The 24,878-nt window shown below is 43.4% G+C and overlaps 1 protein-coding gene across 2 annotated transcripts; it reads left to right on the top strand.

Annotated features, from left to right (window-relative positions):
- Positions 1-4: 4 nt before the first annotated feature.
- LOC129839131 (protein AF-17-like) lies at positions 5-23,500 on the top strand. Of its 2 annotated transcripts, XM_055906407.1 has the most exons (20): positions 6-458; positions 1,676-1,755; positions 1,944-1,998; positions 2,256-2,365; positions 3,843-3,946; positions 4,030-4,123; positions 4,458-4,577; positions 4,701-4,787; positions 5,146-5,296; positions 5,531-6,385; positions 6,965-7,131; positions 8,146-8,263; positions 9,451-9,517; positions 10,851-10,999; positions 11,552-11,764; positions 11,975-12,051; positions 13,326-13,681; positions 14,010-14,067; positions 20,028-20,216; positions 20,432-23,500. In XM_055906407.1, exons 1-20 carry the CDS (start codon positions 350-352, stop codon positions 20,465-20,467), a joined length of 3,195 nt encoding a protein of 1,064 aa, XP_055762382.1. In that variant the 5' UTR covers positions 6-349; the 3' UTR covers positions 20,468-23,500. The 2 variants fall into 2 exon arrangements, with proteins under 2 accessions (XP_055762381.1, XP_055762382.1); XM_055906406.1 differs by lacking the exon at positions 20,432-23,500 and having other exon boundaries at positions 5-458; positions 20,028-20,425.
- Positions 23,501-24,878: the final 1,378 nt, after the last annotated feature.

Consider the following 24,878-nt stretch of genomic DNA (forward strand, 5'->3'; position numbering starts at 1 on the left):
GGAGATTGGCCTGTTTTGTCATTATAATGTAGAACGGGGGGATATATGTTGTCATTGAGCATGGACAACTGGGGACATACAACTTCAAGGGATGGAAATATTGTCATCGTCACACAGTGAGATTATTCTGCAGATGTGGGCATGCGCACTGCATCGGTTCTACGGGGGACGGGAAGACATCACGGAAAATACTCGCTGTACCCGAACCCCACGCTGAAATTCATTCTCGGTTGCAGTGTAGCACGACTACCGACTACCATGTTTGATACACTGTTGAAGTCAGGGACTACTTGACACCCTGGCGATTTAAGTCGCCGCAAAACCGTATAAAATACCGTATGGGAACAGTATGCGGGAAATGGTTGGAGGTTGCTGCGTGTGTTCCGATGAGCGAGGCTGGGCTGAAAATCCTCTTGTATACTGTGATGGGCACGGGTGCAGCGTCGCTGTTCACCAGGGTAACTAGCTTGCTATACTACAATGTAATTACGGTATTGGGGCAAGGATGGGGTGGTGCGTACCTACGTGGGTGCGTGTCTGTCTGTGTTTATGTGGGAGGGGGTGTTTTCCTTTAACACGCGTTGCCGTGGTGCGAGAGGGGACATATAACATTACATCGAGCCCTTATGGCGCCGACTATTGCGGTTTTGGTAGAATGGCTATTATTCGATACAAAGTTACGCATCGTTAGGAAGCATTTGCTACTACTGGAGCAGCAGACTTGCTGGCCTATCGGGCCTTGCGGATGAATTGTTTCCTCAACGATGCATCCACATTCTTTGTTGACATCTTTGTATCTCAGCCATGCAGCAATGGATCCACTCAATGTGTCCATCGGTTTTGATTCGAATAAGAGCCATGAATTATGATTTAATGTGTACACCTTTACGGTTGTAAGGCTATAAGGGTTGTGCACACCGTCGCAGTATATCCCCGTGGCTTTTATTTATTGTGCTATGTAGTAAGCATCAAGAACAATATCGTCTGTAGCCGACACACAATACAATATGAGTTTACAAACTGTGATTCACCTCATAGTATTATAAATCAGCCTATGTCTTGCAAAGTCTTCGGAAAAAGGTGACCTACATCAATAGCCTATCAATATTGGGATCATCTCGGGAATATCTTTGACAAGAAATATATAAATCATTGTCACACTTAACTTTATGCCCTGGCTATGCCATCTCTCAATTCAGTTGCCTTGTGGTAAGAGTGTCTGTCCTGAAAAGGTTGGGAGTTTGATTCCCGGCTGAGTCATACCAAAGACTGTAAAATGGGTCCTGCTGCATCTCTGCTTGGCACTCAGCATTAATGAGATAGATTGGGGGTAAAGCCCAGTGATAGACTAGCATCCTGTCCAGGGGGTGTACTTGTACATCAAGCGGCTTCACGCTACAGAAACGGGAGATTGGTTCTTGCTCCTATGAGTCGTTCTGGCTCGTACAAGGCTACTTACTCTATGCTTGCTCTCAACAGTAAAACTAAAATATTAATTAAAAGTTGAAGGTATACCAAGAAGTGAGTTAGTTACATAACTAATAAGTAATGGAACTTGTTTGTGTCTCATTCATTTGAGGGGTAGACTAAAGATTTGTCTGTATTTTTGTCTTTATTTATGTGTGTATGTGTGTGTGTGTGTGTGTGTGTGTGTGTATGTGTGTGTGTGTCACAGCGTGCTATGGTATTGTCCAGGTGCCCACTGGCCCGTGGTTCTGTCGAAAATGTGAGTCTCAGGAGAGAGCTGCCAGAGTGGTGAGTATATATGTCCAGTATATCAACATATTATCCGTATACTCATTCAAATCAATGTAATGTACTGCATGTCTATCAATGTACAGCATATCCCTGCCTGTTGTAGTAATAACACTGGTAGTAGAGTGTGCTATTGAAGCTACTGTGCGTAGTTGGTTATTGTGAGGTGTGCTCTCATTTCTCATCAGAGATGTGAGTTGTGCCCTCACAAAGATGGCGCCCTCAAGAGGACAGACAGTGGAGGTAATCTACTGGAGGCTGACTTTCTTTCCTCTATTCTTCATCCTCCACTTTCCATCAATCCCGCCTCCCTCCACGTTTCCCTTGTCTTACACTCATATAATGTGTTTGTGTCAATGTGTGTGTATGCACGTCAGAGGGTGTGTGTGTGTGTGTGTGTGTGTGTGTGTGTGTGTGTGTGTGTGTGTGTGTGTGTGTGTGTGTGTGTGTGTGTGTGTGTGTGTGTGTGTGTGTACTAATGTGAGCTGTTCTCTCTCCAGGCTGGGCCCATGTGGTTTGTGCACTCTATATTCCCGAGGTGCAGTTCGCTAACGTTCTCACCATGGAGCCTATCGTACTACAGTACGTCCCTCACGACAGATACATCAAGGTATTCTTCACTGTTCACTGTCAACTTTTGATAACCTTGTTTGTCTTTCGTGAAGGATGTTCTGACCGTCATTTGAAATGCATTTTTATTGGCCTGTAAAGATTGAATGACATTGGAGATATGTACTGATATGTCTTTAGCCAGAGTAAATGGTTGTCCATCTATGTGCCTATCTTCAAAATTCCACACAAACTATATTTTTGCACAGGCAAAGCTTTCATGAGATCATCCAGAGTTTTTCCTAAGCCCTCTCTTTCAAGTCCTCTCTGCAAGTTAGCCTTTAGAGTTGGCATCTGGATGGTCATGTGCCATGTATCCCGCCACCGTCTGTATGCTTTTAGGCCTAATGGTCTTGAGTGATCGCTATTGTGGGAAAATCTATATTCAGCATATGCCCACCAGACAGATTGTTTGAATGAAAGCTTTTATATGATTGGTTTACAGTTCTATTCGAGTCAATGGGAAGCTAGTAAGACTCTTGCTGCTGAACGATAGTGAGTGCTTGTCTTGTAGTGGTCTCGTGTTACCATGTCAGGGGCAGCTACAGTAAATTGCTTGCACCTCTCTGGTCTGGGTTGTCAGAGCCATTCATCTGGATTTGCTGCCCTGCATTCTTAGAGAGCGTTTGAGTGGACAATGGGTCGTGTCCCAAATAGTACACTATCCCAAATGGGCCCTGGTCAAAAGTGGTTTTGCTACACAGAGAATAGGGTGCCTTTTGGGACGCAGACAATGAGTGAAGGCTCAATAAGCCCACCAGCTTCCCCCCTCCTTTACAGTAGCTCCAGATGCCGTTCCTCTGTTTCCCTTTGGCTCACAAGGGGAGAGGAGGGGGAGATGAAGGGAAGGAGGGTGTAGATGAAGGGAAGGAGGGGTAGAAGAGAAGAAAGGTAAGGAGCCCGCTGTTCTTTTGTCCAGCACCTGTTGCTAGGCAGACAGCTAGCCCCCTCTGTCTGGGTAATAGCCGTAGGGGAGCGAGGTGTGAAGAGGGGGGGGGGGGGGGTAGAATGTTTCATAACAGGCTGCTATCAATGACAGGCTAGGGTTGGACTTTGGGCACTGGTTAGGCCCATACAGTTGAACAGTATCACACTGACTGTGTCCCAAATGGAACCCTATTCTCTATGTCGTGCACTACTTTTGACCAGAGCCCAGAGTACAGTGCACTACTTTTTAGCCATATGGGCCCTGGTCAAAGGTAGTGCGCTCTACAGGGAATGGGATGCCATTTGGCATAGATACACCTACAGACATCTAGATTTGGGTCGTTCCACCAATTAGGTACCCTTTGAGTAGTCTTCACTTTTTATTTAATGCAAAAAAGCACTAATTTCATGGAACGACCCGATTTCCCTTCCATAGCTAAGTCTGCCCAGTAGATCTGTGAGTGATTTCAGGTGGACATGACATCTGATGTTGATAAGAGGAGATATGTTCTGGTTCCTTCTTGTTCATCTTTCTCCTCCCCTCTCTCTAGACGTGTTATATCTGTGAGGACCATGGGCGAGAGAGCAAGGCTGCTTGTGGCGCCTGCATGACGTGCAACCACCAGGGCTGTCGACAAGCCTTCCACGTCACCTGGTGAGTGGTCTGTGTGTGTGTGTGTGTGTGTTTGTGTGTGTGTGTCCCCTCTCCCATCTGTCTGACTGTCTGACCCTGTGCAGTGCTCAGATGGCTGGCCTGCTGTGTGAGGAGGAGGGCCCTGAGGCTGACAACGTCAAGTACTGTGGCTACTGCAAGCACCATTACATCAAGATGGTAAGAGACTGGCAAATCTATTCGAGTCTGTTTTCAGCTTTCTAGGAGAGCTCCAGTTCTTCTTCATTTAAATGGAATGAAATCTGTTGTGTTGGGTAATAAGAAGGCTTTGGAAAGGACGTACAACTTCCACTTGGTTGTGTAACTTCCATTCACATGCTGCATTGAGGAAGGCTAAGGAGACATCGCTTTTCAAACCGGCGTGGAGAAATAGCTTCCGCCCCCTAGTTGACCCTGTAGCTCTAGCTATTGCCCCTATAGCTGTACTTGCCCCTGCGACCGTTACGGTTGGCAGCGGTGTGACTCTCTGCCTCTCCTCTGTGGGGTCCTGTAGCAGAGGAAGATGCGCTCCAGTGGAGAGAACACAGAACGCAGCGCCTTCGGCCACTCCAGGGGGCGCTCCACGTCCCCCGCCCAGGACAAACACGGCTCCCACCACCACAGGCTCAGGAAGGTGAGTGTCTGTGTATTGTGTGTACGTACCGAACGTGCATTTGACTATTGCCTGGTGTGGCTTGTATTGGTGTATTTGCATGAATGCTCAAATCCTCAGCCTCTCCCTTTTGGTTTCGTTCAGAGTCACAAGGACAAGGTGAGGCTAAAGGAGCGGCATAAAAAGTCCTCTGATGGTCTGGGGTCCTCACTGTCCAGCAGCATGGACAAGGTGAAGCCAATCCCAATATTTACACCCCTAAATGCCCTCAGTCTCTAACCTCTCTTAACTCTCTCTTTCTCTCTCTATCTAATCTTTCCCCACATCCACCAATCCTCTTCCTTCATTGTTCTAGTATAACCATTTGGTTTCCTAAATAGTTTGAACTATTGTGTATTTCTAAATGGACACATTTGAGAAAATGGTTTTATTCCGGTGAGGTCCTTGGTTGAACTCTCTAACAGGACCGTCTCACAATACTTTCTAACGAGCGTAAATGGCTCTAATCTATGACATCAAACCGCTTCTCAATCTAATGACACATCTCCCCACCCCCCCCCCTCGTGACCTCTCTGTGTTGTTGATTTAGTTGTCGTCGGGTCACCACAGCAACAAGGACAGCGAGGGGAATTCGAAGAGGTTGAGCTCTCACGGCCAGCTGGGACATCGCAGTAAGAAGACAGGAAGCATTGGCAAGAGCTGCTCCTCTTCATCTTGCTCCTCCAGTCCCTTCAACACTGGTACAAAGCTAATCCTTTATGGACCAAATAACCGGCCATTTTGTGTCCAAGCAACTTCTCAGTCAGTTCTGTTTGTGAATAACCAACTCTCTAGTGCAGAACTCTTTGTTTTGGTATAACTTCACTGTGTTTAGTCTGAACGTGTGTTTTATAATGGTTTAGGTATAACTGCACCGTATATTGTTGTCTGGTTATTGTGCTGTGTTTAGGAATTACTATTGTGTGTATTCCCAGGTGGCGGCTCCCAAGACTTCCTCCCGTTCTCCTCTACCTCTCGTTTGGAGCGCGACCCCGACCGAGGAGCGGACGAGCACGGCGCCGAGGAGCCCCGGGACGAGCGGACCAGACGGACAGCGCCTGAGGAAGATGACGAGGAAGAGGAGGAGGAAAAGGAAGAAGAGAAAGAAGAGGAGGAGGAATTAGACAATAGTAAATACCACAACAAGGCCTCTCTGCAGCCCCCGGCCCTGACCCCGGTTGACGGACCTCACGGAGGGTCGTCGCAGGGTCCCGAGAGGTCAGAGGGCGAGGCCAACTCTTTCGAGACCAAGGTCACCATCTCCACCTTCGGCTCCATCATGCGCATCACTTCCTCCTCGGGTGGGCTAGGCGGCGGCAGCAGCAAGCTCCGCAAAATCACTTCCTCCTCCTCGGGGGACTACAAGCTTTCCAAGTCGCTTCTCAAGTCCCCGCACCTAGCCACGCCCCCTATACTGGAGGAGGCCGACCTAGAGGAGGACAAGGCCACGCCCCCACCACCGCTGCCAACACACCGGGAGAGGAGGCACCGTGGCAACAAGAAGAGCCGGCACGGTCCGGGGCGCCCGCGGGGGAGCAAGAACCGGGAGCGGACGGAGAGGCGAGAGGAGGAGTACCGTCAGCACCATCACCACACGGCTCCTGCTCCACCTCCTTCCCTAACCTCCTCCTCCACCTCGTCCTCCTCGCTCTTCCCCAGCTCCTCCTCCCTCCCCCACACAGCGTACTCCTCCACCCTGCCCACCTCCTCCCTCTCCTCCTCCTCCTTCCCCTCCACTTCCTCTAGCGTCAGTTTCTCCACAGGCCGCGGCAATACGCTGCTCGGCTCCGGTGAGTCTCTCACCAGATCCGTCGTGAGTGGGCGTAGTCTCTGTGTGGTAGCCCTCTAGCTTCCTGTGTGCACTTGCATGTGAAAATAATACACAGCATTTCTATGTATTGTGGCTGTGGATGATGAACGTACACATTATAAGTATGTGTATTCAGAAGCAAGATACCTCGTTTAGAAAATGGCGGCCAGATTTAAGCTTGTACATATTTGCACGACAGAGAAAGAAAAGGATGAAGAAGTGTAACAGATTGAGTAAAAATAAGAGGAAGGAACCCTTGTATGTGTAAAGCTTTTTGCTTGTGACTTTTTGAGCAGAACTAGAAGTGCAGACTTTACCCGTACGTAGTAAATCTTAGGTAGTTAGTGATCTGTGCGTCGTAAAGAGATTTGTTAGATTGTGGTTTTGTGTGTAGTGTCAACAGAGAGAGCATGTGCGTCAATGGCTGGGTTGACTTCCTGCTTTCGCTCTCCTCTGACAAGATATGACCTCAACAGTTTTAGGTGTGCGGTTGTGTGTGTGTGTGTTCTATAAATTAATGGCATTTATGAATTAAGTCTGATATTATTCTCTTGGTTAGGAATCTACACCAGTCACGAGGGCCCTCTGTCTTTGAGTGAGGGTGTCTGTAACACCCCTCTGTCGTTGGGCGGAGGCATATGTAGCACCGCTCTCTCATCAGGACTCCTGCCATCTCACGTCTCCACACTGTCACTTCAACCAGTCAACTCTGCCCTCAACACACAGGTACTCCAGCAATCAACGTCATGTCTGCGTTAGAGCCTTACCCATACCCGCAACGTTCAGGCCCTACCCTACCCAGGCCCGATTGCTTCTGCCAAATTGAAGGCCCGGTCCTGGCCAAAACCAGAAATAACTTCCTGCGTTAGTCAATCCATTAGCTGCTCCTCTCTGTCTGTCACGAGCTCCCTGCTCTTTGAGTCTGTGAGTATCCATGGCAACGGCTCCGCTTGGGCTGCTCTGCTCAATGAAGAGACATGAGAGAGCAGTTAGCTGTTGGATACTTATCGTCACTCGAAACTCTGTGAAATAAGGTTGAAACACTTGTGACGTCATGTTGCGATCTTAGCCAGATATGACTGTACTGCGCAGCAGAGCACGAGCAAATGGCTCAGCTTCAACATTTTTGTGATCAATTTAGTGATACCCGGGCCCTGCCCGTACCCTAGTTATTGATGATAAAACAGGCCCCACCCGGCCCTAACCCGGTGTATAATGTCAGAGCCCGTCGAGCTCGGATCAGGTAGCAGAGCTTTCGTCTTCTTTCCTAATTGCACACTATTACCCATATACAGATGTATGATCTTCATTTGAGCCAGTTTGCTACAGCAGAAAAATGATCCTGCTTCTGCAGGAAATATGAATTATTATGTGGATTTTAATTCATGGACACTTTTGTAGGGGTTGATACATTTTTCCATAAAGGAGTCTGACATTTCAAGGTGGAAATTACAAACTTCGGGCGCCTTTTTAAACCTCAAATACACTACAAGTTAAAAATGTCCTGCATTGCAGGAAAGTTCTCCTGCAACAGGGTGATCAAATTAAGATCCTACATCTGTAGTGCACTACTTTTGAGGGCCCTGGTCAAAGTAGTGCATATATAGTTCCATTTGAAACGCAGCCCATGACTGAGTTTATCAGCGATATCACGTTACAACGAAAATAGTCTCCCACATGTATTCAGTTGCCAGGTAAATGAGATCCTAACTTTGTTCTGTGTGTGTTAAACCCTTGTAGGTGCACCCATGTTCCAGCTCTTCCTACAGCCTCAGCTCCTCTCAGCCGTTTGGCAGGGTCCTTTCTACTGCCCGTACACTGCCCTCACTACTGAGCCAAGCCCAGACCTCACTTCAAGGTAACACACACACAGTCGTTAGTGAGATACTTATGTTTGCTATGAAGTTACAGAGGGGAGAGTGGGGTAAATTGAGACAAAGGGGTAAGTTGAGCCACCCTTGTTTCTAGGAAACCATACACACAAATTAATAATTTTACCAAATATTTACGGAAGGGGTCTTCATTTCAGTCTGTGACGGAAGAAATCACGTGGGAAAAGTGGTTAGCAAGTTAGGTAGAAATACATTTAAGTCAAATGAATTTTTTGGGTTAGAGGTTTCATGATGCTTGTATCTAAACCAAAGTAGATCATTTTAAGATTGTTCTATACATCAGTTGGGGTCTGTATAAGCTTCAATATGAGGTCGTAAACCAGCAGGAAAGTGCATCGTTGTGTGTGTGTGGGATAATATAGTCCAAATGTTTCCATGGGGTAAGTTGAGCCAATGGTCATGGGGTAAGTTGAGCCAATGGTCATGGGGTAAGTTGAGCCAATGGTCATGGGGTAAGTTGAGCCAATGGTCATGGGGTAAGTTGAGCCAATGGTCATGGGGTAAGTTGAGCCAATGGTCATGGGGTAAGTTGAGCCAATGGTCATGGGGTAAGTTGAGCCAATGATCATGGGGTAAGTTGAGCCAATGGTCATGGGGTAAGTTGAGCCAATGATCATGGGGTAAGTTGAGCCAATGGTCATGGGGTAAGTTGAAATGGTCATGGGGTAAGTTGAAATGGTCATGGGGTAAGTTGAGCCAATGGTCATGGGGTAAGTTGAGCCAATGGTTGAGCAAATGGAAGGGTTTTCTTCCCAGGCAGAAAAAATCAAGGTATTATCTCAGGGATATAAGGTAACAACAGGGCCTTAGGTGTCAAACCTCTGTTAAAAGATGCTTAAAATTATTAAAAGACAAAAAGCGATTGTGTCGAATTGTGTTTGGGAAATGAAGATAGACATGGTTTTAAAAGGGTAGTGGTAATGTTTAATTTAGTACAGAAATGTGTATGCGGCTTAACTTACCCTGTCCCACAGCTCAACTAAGTTGTGCCAAGAGACCACTTTTTTTTGGACAAGCTATGTTTTCAAAACAGAAAGACATACTGTATTTCCCTTGACGGAGTGATGCTGAGTGTAAAAACAGCTCAACTTACCCCAGTCTCCCCTACTGTAGCTCCCTGCTAGTTTATCAGGATTGCTCTCTCTCCTCTCAGAGTCCGAGATGGACGACTGTCGCTTCCCATGTCACGACAACTCGCCACGAGAGAGCCTTTCCTCACAGTAAGTTTCTGTATGACTCTACTCTCACTGTTATCAACACTGTTCTCTCTCACTGTCACTATTAACACTGTTATCTCTCACTGTCACTATCAACACTGTTCTCTCTCACTGTCACTATCAACACTGTTCTCTCTCACTGTCACTATCAACACTGTTCTCTCTCACTGTCACTATCAACACTGTTCTCTCTCACTGTTATCAACACTGTACTCTCTCACTGTCACTATCAACACTATTCTCTCTCACTGTCACTATCAACACTATTCTCTCTCACTGTCACTATCAACACTGTTCTCTCTCACTGTCACTATCAACACTGTTCTCTCTCACTGTCACTATCAACACTGTTCTCTCTAGAGGGTCACTATCAACACTGTTCTCTCTCACTGTCACTATCAACACTGTTCTCTCTCACTGTCACTATCAACACTATTATCTCTCACTGTCACTATCAACACTGTTCTCTCTCACTGTCACTATCAACACTGTTCTCTCTCACTGTCACTATCAACACTGTTCTCTCTCACTGTCAAATGTTATCTCTCACTGTCACTATCAACACTGCTCTCTCTCACTGTCACTATCAATACTATTCTCTCTCACTGTCACGATCAGTACTATTCTCTCTCACTGTCACGATCAGTACTATTCTCTCTCACTGTCACGATCAGTAGTATTCTCTCTCACTGTCACTATCAATACTATTCTCTCTCACTGTCACGATCAGTACTAAACTCTCTCACTGTCACTATCAATACTATTCTCTCTCACTGTCACTATCAACACTATTCTCTCTCACTGTCACTATCAACACTATTCTCTCTCACTGTCACTATCAACACTGTTCTCTCTCACTGTCAAATGTTATCTCTCACTGTCACTATCAACACTGCTCTCTCTCACTGTCACTATCAATACTATTCTCTCTCACTGTCACGATCAGTACTATTCTCTCTCACTGTCACGATCAGTACTATTCTCTCTCACTGTCACGATCAGTACTATTCTCTCTCACTTTCACTATCAATACTATTCTCTCTCACTGTCACGATCAGTACTAAACTCTCTCACTGTCACTATCAATACTATTCTCTCTCACTGTCACGATCAGTACTATTCTCTCTCACTGTCACTATCAATACTATTCTCTCTCACTGTCACTATCAATACTATTACCTCTCACTGTCACTATCAATACTATTCTCTCATACTGTCACTTTTACTTTTGTATACTTTATTATTCTGTCTCTTGTGTACCAATGTTATTCCATTTAAATCTGTCTCTGTTCTCTTAAGCCATATCCCTGTTCATTTACCACTGTTATTCTCTCAGGTCTCCTATGAGCTGTCTGCCTCTACTGTTTGACCAGAGGGAGGGTGTGGGCCCTGGGGTCAGAGGTCGCCCTGAAAACGTCCCTCCATCCAGCTCCCACATAGAGCTCCTCCTGGAGAAGCATGGGAACGGAGAGATGGGTGCCAACAGTAAGTACACGGGGATGCTTTGTGGCAGTCTATAATATATCTTCATTCACTGAGGATTTGTCTTTTTTGGGCGATGTGTCTGCCTTTATGACACAGTCTGTCATACACACCCAATGTCAAATGTATTTTTGGACTCTTTGAAGAGGAAGTGGATTCTTATCAACCCGAGTCAGTCTGATACACTTGCTTTCAGAGCCTTTAAAATGTGCTGTGCTGTTCAGCGATGATCATTAGTGTTTCACAGCCCGTAGCGGCAGGTAGCCTAGTGGTTAGAGCGTTGGGCCAGTAACTGAAAGGTTGCAAGTTCGAATCCCCGAGCTGACCAGGTAATCTGTCGTTCTGCCCCTGAACAAGGCAGTTAACCCACTGTTCCTAGGCTGTCATTGTAGATAAGAATTTGTTCTTAACTGACTTGCCTAGTTAAAAAAAATTATTTTAAATAAAATGGCTTAGTATGGAAACTGTAACAAAAAACACATTTGACTCTAATACAGTGCTCTACTCTCACTTTCTTCTCCCGTCTCCCTCCCCCTTTCCGTCTCTCTCCTCCAGTTGTAGAGATGCTCCAGTCCCTCCACTCGCTGCAGCAGGAGAACCAGCGTCTCCAGGACCAGATTCTCAGCCTGACGGCCAAGAAGGAGCGGCTGCAGCTGCTCAACGTGGAGCTGGCCTGTCCCTTCCCCCCGCAGGTCCACCACTCCCACCACTCCGCCCAGGGCCTAGTGCCCACCACCACCCACATCAGCTTCCTCTCCTCCGCACACGGTCAGATTCAGGAAACCCTCCTCTCAGAAGCTTCCCATCCTCCTTCCCTCATTCGTTGTTAGTTTGCTAGTCTGGAAAGAGTGTCACCATCCCCAAACACGAACCTTGTTTTTGTCAGTATATTCTAGACAGTTGTGTGTTGTGTTTTTGTAGTTGGTTCCCTGTCCCTGTATCTATATCCCTGTGTGTCTACCTCTCTTGTCCCTATAGACCCCCTCAGCACCAATAAGAGTCACCTGTCTAAAAGCTGCTTCCTGAATGACACCTCCTTCATCATCTCATCCGAGGTGAGAACCCCTTTGTGCCCAACGTACCTTGCTTAGTACCGGCCAACACCTGAACCCACTATGTAGTTAGTTATCCAATACTCTTGCCCTTTATCCCAAACTGTAGCGTTAAAGGTGACATCTGAGTTTCGTTTCCAATCAAAGGTGCTGCCTCTACTTGTTTGTGCATTGAGTAGCAACGGTCATCTAAATTGTTAAAAATGCAACAGAAGGACAATGGATGAAGATACTCTTCTTACTGGCACGGACGAATAATGAGTTTAGGGATTTTGGTAGGAATTCAGGTATTCGATTTATTGTAAAATTTCACTTTTTTTATTAGAATGCACTCATATATAAATGTTCTTATTGTATTGGGTATTTTTGGGGGTGTTTTGTGTTAAAATAAAGACAATTCTATATGTGTTGTTTGTATAAATACGGCAGGTTTTATTTGCATATACGAATAAATTAACATAAAGGGGTGGCACAGGGCTGCAACCCCCAAACACTACCTCTGTCCACCCTACCTGCACTCACCTGTGCAGACTTAACTGCCCCATTAATTACTGTTGTTCTCACGTTCCCTTGCATAATTCAACAAGTGTGATAATAGCAGGATACCCTCAGAGTAAAAATCAACACGCTTGGCTCTAGATTACACCTACAGTATCTAAACATACTTTACATTTGCGAGATCAAACTAATATGACTATAATCCGAGTCTTCATTTTCGGAAGATGCTTTCATTTCAGAGCCTCTAATTTGTAAACATTTCAACTGTATTAAATTATTACTTTTTCAAATTCCGCAAAAAAATGAACGGCCATTAAAATAAAGTTATCCTTCTTGTGATGGAAGTGTCAAGACGGTGCGTTAAATCCCTAACGAAGCTTTAGCATTTTTTACAGAATCAATGTAAAGACAATGTATTCCATTGAGCCCATTTTAGCCATTACCAGAGTGTGCTTGACAGGTCATTACGAACGTTTCCACGGTCGTAACGTTAACGGGGGAAAATGACAGGCACAAGCAAGAGTATGAAAGAGTCACAGGAGTAAAATGAAAGCAATTAATCCAGGGAAATTTAAGTGACACGTGAATTTTCACCCCTCAAACACAGGAAATAGATGGGTGAAAAAGACAGATCCTCAGGTGGGCGGGGCATGCGTGTTATTACATTGAGGGAATGTTAATATATGAAATATGGGGAAATGAAACTCACAGATTTCACCTTTAAATGAACCATAACTGTCCTGTTAGTTTTACCCTGTGTTTTTCTCTTCCGACTCTAGGAGCTCCACTCTGGTAGTCCCTCCCACAGTAGCTCCTCCCTCTCCTTCCAGAGCACTCCGCCCCCACAGCAGAGTCCTGCCTCCTTCGGCCAGCCCTTGCTGAACGGTCGGGGTTTGACTGACAGCCTGGGGGGCCTCAGTCAGGCCAGCAGTTCCATGGTTGGCGGGCTCATGGCCTCCCTAGCAGGAAGTCCCCAGCTGAACATGAACGGCGTGCTGGGCAGCCTGAACGGGGTGATCCAGTCACCTGTCCAAAACGGCCCCCAGCCCACCCTGCCGGCCCTGCGGCCCCAGCCTCCTCCTTTGGGCCCCCAGGCACTGGCACAGGGCCTGCAGCTCCCCAAGAGCATGAGTCCGTGAGTACCTCCTCTCTGTCTGATCACCAGAAAAGTATAATTGTTGGGGATAGTGTTGGTTGATTGTTTTGTGAGGATGTTGTTTGTTGATTGCTGTTGATCAGTAGTTGTTGTTGTGATAGCCACGGCCATTTTTTTTGTGACCGTGATACATTTTTATATAGTCTGACTGACAGACAGTTGATGTCTTGTTGTGACTGGCTGTGCTGACTGATTCTGGTCTAGACTGTTACTGTAAATGATTTGTGTCGTGACTAATGGGTTGGTAAGTGTTGTTTGGACTGGAAGTGTCCCATGATGAGTAATATTTAACATCGTTGTGTTTCAGGTCTTCCCTCCTGTCTGAACAGCAGAAGCAGCTCCTTCTCCAGCAGCACTTCACTCCAGTAATGACTCTACCAGGCCTTACAAACACACTCAGACATGCAAACACTTGCAGTACATGCTCTTGATGTTTGGTAACGCAATACAACACAACCATGATGATAAGATGGGGTCGTCATAAGAAGTTAAAATAAAACTGAAACCGTATTAATGGATGAATTTTCAGGACCGAAATAAGAGATACAGTTGAAGTCGGAAGTTTACATACACTTAGGTTGGAGTCATTAAAACTCGTTTTTTCAACCACTCCACAAAATTCTTGTTAACAAACTATAGTTTTGGCAAGTCGGTTAGGACATCTTCTTTGTGCATGACACAAGTAATTTTCCCAACAATTGTTTACAGGCAGATTATTTCACTTATAATTCACTGTATCACAATTCCAGTGGGTCAGAAGTTTACATACACTAAGTTGACTGTGCCTTCAAACAGCTTGGAAAATTCCAGAAAATGATGTCATGGCTTTAGAAGCTTCTGATAGGCTAACTGACATAATTTGAGTCAATTGGAGGTGTACCTGTAGATGTATTTCAAGGCCTACCTTCATACACAGTGTCTCTTTGCTTGACATCATGGGAAAATCAATCTGTCTCCTAGAGATGAATGTACTTTGGTGCGAAAAGTGCAAATCAATCCCAGAACAACAGCAAAGGACCTTGTGAAGATGCTGGAGGAAACAGGTACAAAAGTATCTGTATTCACAGTTAAACGAGTCCTATATCGACATAACCTGAAAGGCTGCTCAGCAAGGAAGATGCCACTGCTCCAAAACTGCCATAAAAAGCCAGACTACAATTTGCAACTGTACATGGGGACAAAGATTGTACTTTTTGGAGAAATGTCCTCTGGTCTGATGTAACAAAAATAGAACTGTTTGGCCATAATGGCCATCGTTATGTTTGGAGGAAAAGGTGGGAAGCTTGCAAGCCGAAGAACACCATCCCAACCGTGAAGCACGGGGGGTGGCAGCATCATGTTGTGGGGGTGCTTTGCTGCAGGAGGGACTGGTGCACTTCACGAAATAGATGGCATCATGAGGGAGGAAAATAATGTGGATATATTGAAGCAACATCTCAAGACATCAGTCAGGAAGTTAAAGCTTGGTCGCAAATGGGTCTTCCAAATGGACAATGACACCAAACAAACTTCCAAAGTTGTGGCAAAATGGCTTAAGGACAACCAGGTCAAGGTATTGGAGTGGCCATCACAAAGCCCTGACCTCAATCCTATGGAAAATGTGTGGGCAGAACTGAAAAAGACGTGTGCGAGCAAGGAGGCCTACAAACCTGACTCAGTTACACCATCTCTGTCAGGAGGAATGGGCCAAAATTCATCCATCTTATTGTGGGAAGCTTGTGGAAGGCTACCTGAAACGTTTGATCCAAGTTAAACAATTTAAAGGCAATGCTATCAAATACTAATTGAGTGTATGTAAACTTCTGACCCAGTGGGAATGTGATGAAATAAATAAAAGCTGAAATAAATCATTCTCTCTACTATTATTCTGACATTTCACATTCTTAAAAGAAAGTGGTGATCCTAACTGACCTAAGACAGGGAATTTTTACTCGGATTAAATGTCAGGAATTGTGAAAAACTTGAGTTTAAATGTATTTGGCTAAGGTGTGTGTAAACTTCCGACTTCAACTGTACATGATTAAAATATAGCTGTAAGCAGCAATGAACGGGGTTCACAGGATGACAAAAAGGACACAAGATCACTCGATCATGTAGGAACTATCTTCCTTTATGTGCAATCATGATTCTAAATACAACATCTGGAGTGAATCTGACATGTGGTTCATGAGATGATTTTGAGAATTAGTGTTACATATGCAAATAATTAGTTATTAGTTTCCTTGTTTTTTTAATATATTACCAAATTCAGTGTGGTTCGTCTTAGGAATGTCTATGATAGTGATGACAAGTTTCAAGTTGATAGGCCACTGTGGATTGGATTTACAGTGTTTTAAATGGGCGTGTAATATCATATTTTTTATTTGGAGCTAGGCTTGTTAGGGGGCGCTACAGGCTGGAGCTGTTTAGGTTGAGGTTGGATAGGATGAGTCTGGAGGTGAGGTGGCAGAGGTGATTGGTAGGGGGCGGCTGCAGCCCTGGAATGGCAGCCCACTGCTGGTGGTTCAGGTGTTGCATGAGCTTGATCAGGTGTAGCTAATGCCAACGCTGGGAGCTGCGTTGGTGTATTGTTTTGGACTGGAATTTGTGCTAGAAGGTGCCATCTGAAACCTCAGCTTCTCAAAAATTACTCCATGATTTTCGACAGTTGTCTTTAAAGCTTGAATCATAGCCAGGAGCTGTTGGATTTGGATTGTCCTGACCTATGATGGACGAGGTCATGAGTTGTCCGGTTATGAGGGTTGAACTTTGAAGTCTCTCTCTTGTTCCTCCTCAGATTCTTTGTACTTCTGTGCAGGGGTGAAAGTGGAATTATTTTCTTCCCGGTACAGGACGTCCTGTAGTGCACCAAAAAATATATATAACATATAGAATCCCTATTAATTCAATAGGATCTCTGTGGGCCTAGTTGTAAAGAATTGTAATTGAACTTTTAAAATGTATGACCTTTAATTTGGTATTTTATTAGGATCCCCATTAGCTGTTGCTAAAGCAGTAGCTAGCCTTCCCGGGGTCCACACCAAACATGAAGTAATACAGAAGATTAATAAACAAGGACAGCATGTCAATTTATTGTGGTATAAACACAACCAGTCATGATGTTTTCATATGAGTGTCAAATACCTACCCGCGCATGTTCATCCACTTGCAACATATTCCCAGCCTCCAAATAATGGTGAATGGAAAGAGACATCTGTTACACAAAATATTAAAAAGTGTAATGACATTTGGCGATTGTCGTTAGGACAGAATTTATGCGTCCATTGCTGTCCGGGCACGTCTCGGTGTCAGCCGCTCATCTCTGCCTTGTCAAAATATCAGGGTTTTCGTCAAACCACATCGCATTTGAAGCATATGCTATATGATCTGTTTTCAAGTCCATTTGCTACTTTTTCATGCCTCTGACTTGCGGTAATGATAAAAAAGTGATGTAATAGCCTACAGTTCTTCTGACATTTTGTTCAAATTATTTTTACAGGCTCATGTTTTACCAATAAGGCGTACCCCCAACATTTAGTTTTCCCGGGACGCCATATCTTTTCCGTACCACCTTACTTTCACTCCTGGCAGTGTGTTTTTGGGAATGGCTTCTGCGCCTCTGGTTGTTCCATATAGCAACGGTGGACTGAAGGAGGTTTTGCCTGGTTCAGGGTTCAAGGTGCCACTATGGCGCATCGATAAGGCGGCAGATGAAATAAGGAGCTGAAGCAGGTATCCAAATAGGGGGGGGGGGGGGGGGGTTATTTGCACACACACGACACAGGAGCACATGGGGGAAGGTTGCAGGGCTATGTTGTGGTTTACTAGGGAAATACAAGAGGGTGATATATACACGTTAAAATACAAGCATGACTGACAAGTGCAGAAGGGATAAATAAATAACTGAAATGCATCTCACATGCCGGACTGACAGGAAATTGTATTAAGTCATTTGGCAGCAGTATATAAACTTTAACATCAACTAAAAAGGATCTTAATATTAACATTTATACATCCTCAATAATATAAAGTACTCACTTGTCAGTCATGCACAACACGGACAGGAAAACATAAGATGGCCACCCCATGCATTCACCAACAAGAATAAGAAAGACTGGAGGGAGAAACTGCTGCTTTAATAGTCAAGGGTGCTAATGAGCAGAGTGGAGCAGGTGAGGTGAGTGGGAAGCGAGGGGCGTGGCCAGAGTAGAGGGGATACCTGGTTTCTGCCATGAGCCTTTGTAACAAGTATAGTGTGACCATCTTTGAATGCATCAATGATATTTTCTCAAACTCTTTAGGGACTATTGTGAGTCCAAAACCAAATTTGGACTGAATCTGACTTTTAGTCCATGCGAATAAATGTTTTTATGACAATTTTAAGCATTAGCGTTACATAGTCAAAAAGTGAATTGTTAATATTTTCCATATTGTTTTGAGATATCAATGCCAAACTTATGGTTCTTCATGGTAATGTCTTTGATGACCTAAAACGTTTCAAGTTGATATGCCATTGTGAAGTGGATTTACAAGGGATTTCAATTGACGCGTAAAATTGATTTCCTGATTTATCAAAAACTTAGCCATCTCTTAACCAATCCCTTAGCTTTTCTCAAATTAAGTTAAGAGATGGGTCTACATACCAAATTGTTATTGGATTTATGGTTCATGAGAATAAGTTTTTCCAAGGTTTTCCAAAATGTCCAAGATTGATGAAAAACTGTCCTAACGGACATTATGGGTCTTTGAGGCAAATTTGTTCAGCATGAGGAAAGACACCTACATTGCCCTCAGAGAGTATTCAAACCCCTTGATTTATTCCACATTTTGTTGTGTTACAGCCTGAATTCAAAATTTATTAAATATTTGTTTTTTTTCCACTTATCTACACACAATACCCCATAATAATGAAGTGAAAACATGTTTTTAGACATGTTTGCAAATGTTTTGAAAATGAAATACAGAAATATCTCATTTACATAAGTATTCACACCCCTGAGTGAATGCTTGTTAGAATCACCTTTGGCAGCGATTATAGCTGTGAGTCTTTCTGGGTAAATCTCTAAGAGCTGTGCACACCTGGATTGTACAATAGTTGCACATTATTATTTTAAAGCCAATTTAAGTCAAAACTGTAACTAGGCAACCCAGGAACATTCAATGTCATCTTGGTAACCAACTCCAGTATATATTTAGCCTTGTGTTTTAGGTTATCCAGCTGAAAGGTCAATTTGTCTCACAGTTTCTGTTGGAAAGCAGACTGGTACTCAGTGATGTGTTAGATTTGCCAAAACATAATGCTTTGTATTCAGGACATAAAGTTAATTTCTTTGCAGTTTTACTTTAGTGTCTTAGTGCAAACAGGATGCATGTTTTGGAATATGTTTACTCTGTACAGGCTTTCTTCTTTTCCCTGTGCGGTTTCCTTCCTCTCCGGCAACTGAGTTAGGAAGGACGCCTGTATCTTTGTAGTGACAGGGTGTATTGATACACCATCCAAAGTGTAATTAATATCTTCACCATACTCAAAGGGATATTCAATGTCTGTTTTTTTGGGGGGGCTCATCTACCAATAGGTGGCACTTCTTTGCCAAGCATTGGAAAATCTCCCTAGTGTTTGTGGTGTTTGAAATTCACTGCTCAACTGAGGGACCTTAGTTGTATGTGTGGGGTACAGAGATGAGGTAGTCCTTCAAAAATCATCATAAACACTATTATTAGTCCATGTAATGTATTATGTGACTTGTTGAGCAACCTTTTAGTACTGAACTTATATAGGCTTAACAAAGGGGGTTAAATACTTGACTCAAGACATTTCAGCTTTTCATTTTTAATTAATTTGTAAACATTTCTAAAAACATAATTCCACTTCCACATTGTGGGTTATTGTGTGACACAACATTTTATAAATTGTAAATTTGGGCTGTAACACAACAAAATGTTGAAAAAGTCAAGGGTTGGGAATACTTACTGAAGGAACTGTACATACAAACGTTCAAGTCTCTAGGTCAAACAGGGCGGTGGATATGAGGGTCTAAGTGAGACTGCTTATAACGGTGTCACCTATAGGCCAATCAGTGCCATTCTTTTTGCCCAAGTTATTCATGGCCTCTAGTTTCTCTGTTCCAAATGATTCAAAAAGTTACCAATCTGATTGACTGTTAAACCCTGATTATTCAATGAGTGTGACCATGGCCAGGTTTATTTTGGTCCCAAAAAGTAAATGGAGAAAAAAAACAGTATATGCTGCAGTCTTTTTTTGGCCCAGCACCGGTAGATTAATTTTGGATGAGCATATCACTACCCATTTTCAAGTCCCTTATCTCTTGGGCTGTGTGTGTCTCAGGAGCAGCAGTTGGTGGTCTATCAGATGCTGCAGCAGCAGCGGCAGAGGGAGCTACAGCGCCTCACACTGACCGGGGCCCTTACCTCCACCCCCACTGCCCAGTCCCCCAACCTGGGGGCCTCGCCCCTGCAGGGTGGCCAGGGAAACCCCCTCTTCGGCCTGCAGGAGAATGCACTTCACAAGTCCGGGGTGAGTGCCGATATGCAGTTGTTCGAGACTCCTTATTTGAATAGGCCATTGTATATGTCAATTCTTGATCAACTGAAGCTTTAAAGAATAAACTTATTTCTAGGAGGTTGACTTGCTTTGTAATGCTGTCAAACCTGAGGATATAATGTGGATAAATGTATGTGTAGGCCAAACATCTAAACTCACAGGTCAGTTTTAAATGTGTTTAATTTCAGGGGGTGGGAGAGAAGGGCGGAGACAAGAATGGCTGATATGCTATCTTCGTGTCTGAACTGTTGCGGCTATAACAGCAGCTATAACAGCAGCTATAACAGGGGAAAGGAAAGTAATCAAGCTGTTCCATCAGAAACTAATGTCACCTTTAATCTCCATCTGAAAGACTCTTGAACTCTTTGTCTTCTATCATCTCTATCTTTCCCCGTCTTTTATGAATGTATAATGGGATCGATTTAAATGGTTATGTTTAATTTTTAATGCATTGAATTACTTTTATTTGTGGATGTTCTTTTCTTCTAGGTCTGTATGTGTGTAGGCAGCTTTCAGAGAGCATAAATACAGTGGTCTGTGATTGAATTGCACTAATCTGTTAACTAGACCAATTGGGTTCGCTCTTGTAGCAAGAGCCAGAGATTCTGGTGTCCTGACGGTAAATGTGGAGAGTATTGGGGTCCAGCATAGAAATTGGACTCTGGTAATCAATTCCAAATCAACCCCTAGCCGCTACTCTCAAGGCACTTCCTGAGATCTGAAATGATTAGATGGGCGTAAACAATATGAGGACTATTCCACCTAGCCAATCAGAAGACATGGTAAACTTTAAACCTATCCAATCTTTTTAGATTTCCTGGAGTGCCTATGGGTAGGGCTAAGTGTCGACTTGGAATTTGGGTGTGAGTGTTTTGGGCCAAAGTGTCCTTAGGCCATAACTTTACTGAAGCACTAACCCTCCACTTAAGCAATTATACCCCTGTGGAACCAATGTATCCCTCCAAACATCCTTGGTGAGAACAATTCTGTCTGACACCTCTCTAAACATCAACTGTCTTCCTCAAGGTCTGTCTTCCTTTCATTGTCTTCCCTCCCATATATTGTACAACTATGATATTCCTATTTTATCCTATTAAATGTCACAGCTACAGGCTGGCATCAAATGATCTGGGGACTGGCATCGACAGTGTAGAGTGCGAACTATGCCTCAGTCCACCCGTGAGAATTTAGAGAGAATGTATGATGTTCAATATGTGTGCCGCTGCCAAGATTAATCAAACGAAACCAAACATTTGAAAATTGTCCCAAGTAAATATGTAAGAAATTCATATTTTTGTTTCCTCAACCCATGTGTACTCTGCTGATATAGAACCCAATAAGGGACATTTGGATACTTGGAACTGATAAGTTAGTATGAATATTTTGCACTCTATCCTGAAGTGTTAGTGTTTTCTTATTTGTTTCTGTTGTACATATTGTTCTGTTGATGCCCGGAAAACTAGTTGTTCTTTTAGCAATACTGTATAGTTGTCAATGCCTTAAAATAACGCTAGAATTACTGAGGAAATTTAACTGACACTTAACAGCCAAAAGGCAGCTTCTTTTGTCTTATTAATTTCTTAATCTAGTTTTTGTTCTGGTTACAATTACCGTTATTTCAGATTTAGGGGAAGCACTCTTTTCAATCTTACCATTTATACTATTGATAGGCAACGGTGATCATGTCAACAATTGTAAAATGAAAATATGTTTATCGGTAGGTCTCAAATCATCTGTAATTGTGTCTTAAGATGCTGCTCATTGTTCTGTTTCTTAGAAGAACTAACAAGCAACATCCCATGTTAGATGGTATCACTTTACTTTGTCGTAAGATCTATAAAAGGCTGTCATAGTAATGACATAGCAGTCATGGTATTTGTGACTATGTTGTTATACAATTGTGACTCAAACTCTTATTGGTTTCATCAGGTCAGTGTTGATTCAATTGTCATCAGGTGACTTCATCTGTTATGATACGACTGCCTATGACATCTGTTACGTCATTCTAATAACACTACTATGTACAGTATGTCTTACTACTGAGATCATGATGTCAAGTTATAAATGTTACCATTCAGAACACATAGGCAACTCGGGAACTGTAATATGTAATTATTATTTTTTTACTGCCTGCTGCATCTACTTTCTTGTGTGGCACATAACAACAGGTCCTTCTGTGCTGGGATCAAGCTAATCTATTAACATTGCCCATTCTCCCAGGTCTTTTAACTCACTGTTCGACTGGAATAATATTTTTCCTTTGTGTTGTTCGTTACTCAACTTATTTGATAATTTCCTCATTTAGCTAAGGTCAAAGATCATTTCCAAATGTGTGTTAGTTTTCTGTTTGCAACCTCGATATTGACCTCCCGTACATGTGATATCGGTAAGTATTAGATCTGTTCTGTTTTTGTTGTTATTTGTCAGTGAGGAACTTTCAAGCGACTATGTTAGTTGGCAAAATACTGTAGCAACGAGACTATAGGAGAATGTTAACGTTGATAACACATGAGCCTATTCCTCCTTATTGACAGGACTTCCAAAGGAGGTCTGCGGTTGAACAAGTACGTCCTTATGAGTTGTTGTACGATTAAGGTAGAAATCTAGGAAAGAACATGTCGAAGAGGTTGTTTTGACTGAAAGAGTACCGCGAAGGAATCTTGAAAGGGAATCTTTCCCATGTTGCACTGGGGCGATTTGGCCCAATAAATGTAAATCTTTTTTTTTATATATATACTTTTTATTTTATTTTATTGTTTGAGTGCAAATTGTATACTTAAATGTGTTTGTGTATAGACACATTCATTTTCTAAGCTTTGAAGTTTGGGTAACAAAGATAATCCATGTTATTGTGTATGTATGCTGTTATGTGTATCTGTTACGTATTACATCATATTTAAGCACCTCTCTCAATGAAGTTTGACGAAAATGGAACTAACTTCTTGGGACATAAAATGCATGAAATGCAGTTAAGTCTCGCAAATCAGTAGCTAAATACCAAGTTTGACTACGCATAGTTTTTAAATGCATTGTTCTCAAAAAATGTTTTATGAAATTTAAATTGAGCACTGCATTTAATAAAAGACAAGCATTGTTGTCAATGTACAGTGTATTTGTTAGAGAGAATTAATCAACAATGAATTTGCCAATATTCAGATTTAATGCCCTGTAAAGTATTTTGATATTTTTGTGTAAAAATTAAAAAGGCGACAATTAAGACGACTGAACTTTTACTGTCAATAAATGTATTTTACTGAGTTGATTTGCATGTTCTCTTGGTTTCAAAGCTTTATTAACAGACTGCAGCATTGTGTGCATCACTTACTTGAAGCAGCCTCTCATAATGCCTTCATGAACCAGTCATAACAGTGTTATGAACAGTCATAACAGTGAAAGAGAGCGGTTCTCCAGTTGGGCTGGTCTGTGACTCACTGCTACATTTTCCAGTCAGAGGAATAAGGCAACCTCACCGAGAGTTGCACACAATAGAAAACGTTATTTCCAGAGGACATACGTATGAGATGGATGTGGTTCTGAGTAATAGCAAAAGAGCAATTATAATATTGACTGTATAAGGCAGGGATGTCAAACATAAGACCTGAGGGGGTCCAATCCGGGCCACAGGTGGTTTGAGTAATAAAACACCTGCGGCTGAATTCTTTGGGGAGGGGGGGGTCTAACTCAATATACTTTAAAATGACTAAAACCAAATGGAAACTATAAATGATAATAGACCTATATTTATACAGTTTCTTGACTGTCCAGCTCGCTAACAATCACTAGACAGTCAGGGAGCATCGGAAACACACAAAAAAACAATGGAGGACTATGTTTAGCAAATTTTGATGGCAAGGAAATACAGTATAGCCAATTTTCAGTGTGGACCTCCGGACCTTGTTGAAGACAGAATGCGGCCTCCGGGGTAAAATGAGTTCAACACCCCTGGTATAAGGAGATAGTGACATAAGCAAAGGACTGCATAACACATAGATGGCTTCAACTACTATTAACAACTGGCAGTCGTAACAACCAACTGTAAATGCATAAGTTTCAATAACAACATCGCTCACTTCCATCCACGCACTCCATCACTCTTGTCCACCTGGAGAGAGACTGAGGAGGCTCTGACCTAAGCCGGCAGAAGGACTGTCGGGTCTTCTTCCCCCTGGCAACCTCCCTAGCCACCTATCTGTGGCTTGCCAGGCCTGGTAGCAGAAGACACCAGGAGTTTTGGGAGACAGTTTATGATACCCCTAGTCCAGAGATGGGCCATTTTGATGAGAGTGGGAGACGCAACAAAAGTCTGAATTCATCATTAGGGGCTCCACTTGCTCACGGGTCTGCGTACCCACATGTCCCTGCCCTAGTCTCTCTGGCGCCGTCAGGTGATGGGTGGAGTGAGCTGCATGAAGTTATAAAACTCAAAGGCGGGGGAATCCATAACAATAACAGTGTCATGAATCAGTCAAAACACTGTAGAAGCAAAGGTGTTGTCTAGCTTGATCATGTTGGAATTCTATTGGATACCTGTTGATTTATACGAACCCTGTGATTTGATTGCACAAAACATTTTATGCTGAGGAAGAAAAAACTGCAGTGATGATTGATCTCTGAAAGTGAAACCTATCTGTGCTC

Source organism: Salvelinus fontinalis, chromosome 40 (genome assembly GCF_029448725.1).
Source record: "Salvelinus fontinalis isolate EN_2023a chromosome 40, ASM2944872v1, whole genome shotgun sequence".
NCBI classification, from domain to species: Eukaryota; Metazoa; Chordata; class Actinopteri; order Salmoniformes; family Salmonidae; genus Salvelinus; species Salvelinus fontinalis.